Source organism: Diorhabda carinulata, chromosome X (assembly GCF_026250575.1).
Source record: "Diorhabda carinulata isolate Delta chromosome X, icDioCari1.1, whole genome shotgun sequence".
NCBI classification, from domain to species: Eukaryota; Metazoa; Arthropoda; class Insecta; order Coleoptera; family Chrysomelidae; genus Diorhabda; species Diorhabda carinulata.
Genome location: NC_079472.1, coordinates 53,622,569 through 53,627,602, shown reverse-complemented (window position 1 = coordinate 53,627,602; position 5,034 = coordinate 53,622,569). Strand labels below are relative to the sequence as shown.

The window sequence follows — 5,034 nt, the reverse complement described above, 5'->3', positions numbered from 1 at the left end:
TTCTTTTTTATCATCTCTTATGATCACGGTCTGTGCTTATATTTGGAATTAGTACATATGCAACTTATTTTACAAGTTAATGGAAAATAGTATTGCATAGTTTGTAGTATGAGTGTAATAAATTATATTTTTCTACTACTGTGCGTAAACTACGTACTTGGACACATTTTCGAGTGCGTAAAATTTCATTTCACGTACTAGTGTGTCAAAAACAAACTTTAAGCAGTAGTGCGTAAAGAAATTTATTATTAACTTCGTAACGTGACAATAACTGCACAAAGTGCATCTTTACTATTAGTATTGTTACTAATTGAATTCGTCTCTTGTTTTGTTAATTTGTTCTAGTATTGAATAAAATGTTAAAAATATTAATACACATATATTTTATGAGGAATCGATAAAAATGTTTCTTTTAACGAAAAATTAAACTTACTTTACGCACTAGTGCATGAAGAAAATTGCCATTAAAATTCTGTATTTTGATAAAATATCGTATGCAATTCGTGTGTAAAAGCCTTTTTTCGACTCATGCGATTGACAATATTTACGTGGAAAAAAAGCTACTTTAAATACTTGATACATAAATAACTATGATGATGCTAATGAGTCATGATATACTGAAACATTATCAGTAATAAATGGTATTATCCCAAACGCATTCAAATTACGATATAGCTACAAACGATTTTTCGTGTACATCTCTTATTAATCTAAAATTTGTATGGGAAGTTATGGTTTGGTATTTGTGTCTAGTCAATAATCTTAAGCGGCGGTGCACGCATGCCGTAACAGTCGCGCGGAGCCCTATTTTCAACGTCAAATTGAAATTATGAATAATGAAGATAGAGTTCTGGAAGTTGGAACTTTTTATCGGAAATTTCCTCCTCTTTAACGAGCTTTTTTCAAAATTGCTTAAATACTGATATTTTTAGAGTTATTAACGAAAAACTAAATACCATTTTTTTATCTTGTTATAACATTGCAATTTTATAACTGCATCAAAATCCTTTAAAAACATCTAGAGGTGATTTCGAATGCAATGAGCTATTACTCATATTTTTGAGACCTTTATCTTCATTTTTCACGTTTTCAACTTGTGTTCAACTATAAATAGACTATTAGAACAAATGTTTTTTTCAATTCTAAATTTTGTAGTTATTCTTTTGGTCCGCAGTTACATTTTGCTTATTCCGACGATCATCCCGTCGAATGATTGAACATTAGCGATATTTGAAAAAATTTGAATTGAAAACAATATAAGAGAGAGCATTTATTTGAAAAAATATAACATCACTAATCTTCCGGATTTCTTTTTTTACATAATTTGCAAAAGAAAATTCGTTTGGAACATTCTAAGGCACTTGGTCTTGCTTTTTTAATATTTTCTTGATTTTGGATGTCCACTGGCTTAAAATATAGAAATGAATTTTTTATTTCTTGATTAAACTTATCACAATAAGTCAAAAGTTGTATGATTTATTAGTTGGTACATTGGATTTGGAAATATCTAAGTTTGTTCATCCCGAAGCAAATAGAAATGTGTTTAAATTGCATATTAGAAAATTACCCAAAGGCTGCAGTTCTTATACCTAGCATTGTGCACTGTTCAGGAGAGAATTATTATTTTTATACCTCATCCAACAGATACATATTGTAATTTCTGTCACAATTCAGATATAACAATGAATAAGAAAACGCAATATCTTTATAATTGTCTATTAATGAAATGGTCTGTTAAAAGTGACAAATTGTATTTGAACAATTGTATTTACAAAGAAAGGCTCTTTTTTGTAGTTTGAAGAATTAAGTCGCACCACACGTATCCCATAAGGGAAGGGCATGGAAGGGTATATCGGAGATACAATTCAATGAGGGCATAATAAACTGTTGAAGAGGTTCAGTTATTTGGAGCAAAATAGGAGGAACTTAATTTTTTAGATAATGCGGCAATATATACCTCCCGTTTCAAGGAATTGTCCACAATAAGTCCTGAAAATGTTGCAGATCCAACGATGTCAATGGTGGTGTTATTTAATAAAAAAGGCAGCAATGTATTTTTATGCTGCTAAAACTGCTGACACAAAAAAGAAACTGTGTAAGTTAGCATTAGCATCAAGGAGATATGAAAGCATTCATTCACAAAGTAATTATTGAGGTTATCAGATGAAGTAGAGATTATGTTCGATAAAGAAACCTTATTTCTTAGATCATTCACATTGGACCATATTTCTTTAGAAACATGGCGAGTCTCCTTTTATAATAAATATCTTTGACAGCTTTTATTGTCTTATGATAAATTTTTCTGTGTCGTTTCAAGTAGTTGTTGAAGAAGACATTATCCGAGCCAGACTAGTTAGTGAGTTGTTAAGCTCGTTAAAGCGGGGGCAGACAAGCCCTTCATCGGATCCGAACTCTTCTGTGGTATCAGCTACGGAACAATGGAAAAAGCATTACAAAAAGGTGGGTAGAAGTAAAACCAATTATTGGACAACCTACAAGGGCTGAGACAGGCAAAGACTCTTTTGGGAAACTATAACCAGAGTAGGTCTGCTGAATGTATCAATCTGAGTAAGAACAATCTACGAATATTAACAGGAGTTCTATCGGTGCACTGTTGCCTCAACAAATATCTTAAGACGCTAGACTTAGCAGATAATGCGGCGTGCAGATTTTGTTGCACACAGGACGAAACCTCTATCCACATTCTCTTGAAGTGTGAAACACTAAGGAAATCCAGAGCACTACGTCTGGTTGCGTATGAAATAGAAGACGAAGAATTGAAACCATTCCACATTCTGGACTTTTTAAAAGGAGTGAGATTAATGGATCAGCTGTGAACATTGGGTCCTCCAGTATCGCAGCAAGAAAGGGGGGTACAATAGATCCTTTGGGTCGCAGTGTATACGGGGCCCCAAATCCATACATACATATATACAATGTTACGAGCAAGTTCACGAAATGGGTCCTTAAGCCTGCCTTGTCCAGCTATAATGAAAGTGTAATATTCACGCGACCACTTTCATCTACTTTTTATAAATGGCGGACGCGCCTTTGATGTTTCCTTTTAGACTTTTTTTATAGCAGTATTTCCTTTAAATGAATTCTAGGAAAGTGTATTTATTAATTTTTTGTTTTTTTTTTGTTCTAGAAGTTTAAAGAATTCTATTTAGGATATATAAGTAGTTGTGTACGCGCAGTTAGTTTAGTTTTAAATAGTGATATTTATAAGTGAATTATTATAAATAGTGTATAGTGTGTGATTAAATTAAGAACGGAAGAGACTTTTTAATTTACCCCAACGAATAAAAGGAGTGTAAATAAATACGATAAAAATTACACTAATAAGAAGTTTACCATTTTTTTCGTTGCTCTTTTCATTAAGACACTTTGAGTTGGTATACATACTCTGGCAACAATTGATTCCATTTTTTTATTTTTAAAATTATCCGTACTTTGAGAACACACATTTCGTTTCCTCTTGTCTTTCTTTAAGTCACCATCGCTTTGAATTTGAAATCTATTATTGCTTGTTTTATTTGCTGAGTAGCGGGATCTATAAGAGTAAGTAGTATATACTTTTTAAAAATATAATTATCACATATTAGCAAGTGAGTAGTGATATAATGCAGGCACAAGAGATTCATTACTTGACTACAACTTTATCATGATGATTACCGTCTACATTTTGTCTACTTAAGTTGGAACCATATGGAAAACTTTTTTATTTTATGAAAAAAACTTATTCTTAATAAAAAGTTTTGCATGGTCCAAAAGTCAAAATGCAACCATCAGATATTAATTTTTTAAAGTAGTATACGAGGTTTGTCTGTTTATTTTTTACAATTCAGAAAAATGTTATGAAGTAAAGTTGTTTTTTATTAAAAGTTATATTGAAATATTCAATTACAGCCATTTATTACGAAAATTCAGGTCTTGAACAACCTTGCAATTTACATACATAATGAATGCATAATTAAATTTTAATTCAATGTCCAAACGCTTCGATATATCCACATTCTCTTTGTAAACATTTAATTGTTGTTTTGTCAAACTTTTGTATTAATTTTCGTATCATATTTGGAGTAATTTTTTGGAATTCTTCAGAAATAATCCTCTCCAAATAGTCTACATCATCAAATGGTCCTCGCTGATAAACCTGCTGTTTTAAGTAACCCCATAAAAAAGTCAAGCGGAGTCAAATCAGTAGACCTAGGAGGCCAAAAAATATCTGAATACCTTTGAATCACCTTCCCATTAAACATATTTTCGAGGAGTAGTCTAGCGTTAAATGTACTATGGATGGAAGCACCGTCTTGTTGGAACCAAATTGGCATACGTTCTTGTACGGAAAGTCGTGAATTACTTACTTGATTTCCTAATAATTGTAAGTATTGTGCGGCATTTGAGGAATGTCGAAAAAAAAGTTCAAACTAATTTATTTTTGTACACACCACACCATACGTTCGTTTAAATAGAATATTAGTTCCGGGTTTTTATCACAAAGTTTGGATTACTGTTAGACCACCAGGGACAATTTTGTAATGAAATCGTTCCGTTTGAAGAAAATATTATAGTTCTTGTGAAAAACGGGTCTTTATCCAACTTTCCTTGGATCTGAGCGCACAATTTAAAACGAATATCGTAATCCCTTGGTAGTAACTTGTGTACAATTTGCGGTTTGTATGCATGGTATTTATTACCTTTCAAAATATTTGCCACTGTATCTTCACTTACTGAAGTAGTTTGGATTGCAGAGGCCCTTTGTCTTAATGACATTTTTGGGTCTTCTACGACAGAAAGCGTTACCTCAAATTCAGTGTCTTCATTCGCAATCCGTTTTCGGCGTTTATTCTTAAATTTATTTTCTATACTTCTACCACTAGCCTTAAATTTATTCAAAATTTTTGTACTCCGTTGAATGCATATGTTTTTATGTGGATGTCTATTATTAAAAATATTTGCGGCATCTCTATGTGTTTTGTAATCGTCTCCAACAATTAACACAAGCTCTATTTTTTTTCACGATTTAGTAAA

The 5,034-nt window shown here is 31.9% G+C and overlaps 1 protein-coding gene across 1 annotated transcript in view; it reads right to left on the bottom strand.

The window, feature by feature from the left end:
- Positions 1–1,257: 1,257 nt before the first annotated feature.
- The window catches only part of LOC130901991 (uncharacterized), a 45,784-nt gene continuing 42,007 nt past the window's right edge, over positions 1,258–5,034 (bottom strand). The window contains exons 14-15 of the mRNA XM_057813756.1: positions 3,355–3,553; positions 1,258–1,407 (exon numbers count right to left, since the gene is read on the bottom strand). Of these exons, the coding sequence (XP_057669739.1) occupies positions 1,294–1,407; positions 3,355–3,553 (313 nt within the window). The 3' untranslated portion in view covers positions 1,258–1,293. The remainder of the gene's footprint in view (positions 1,408–3,354; positions 3,554–5,034) is intronic.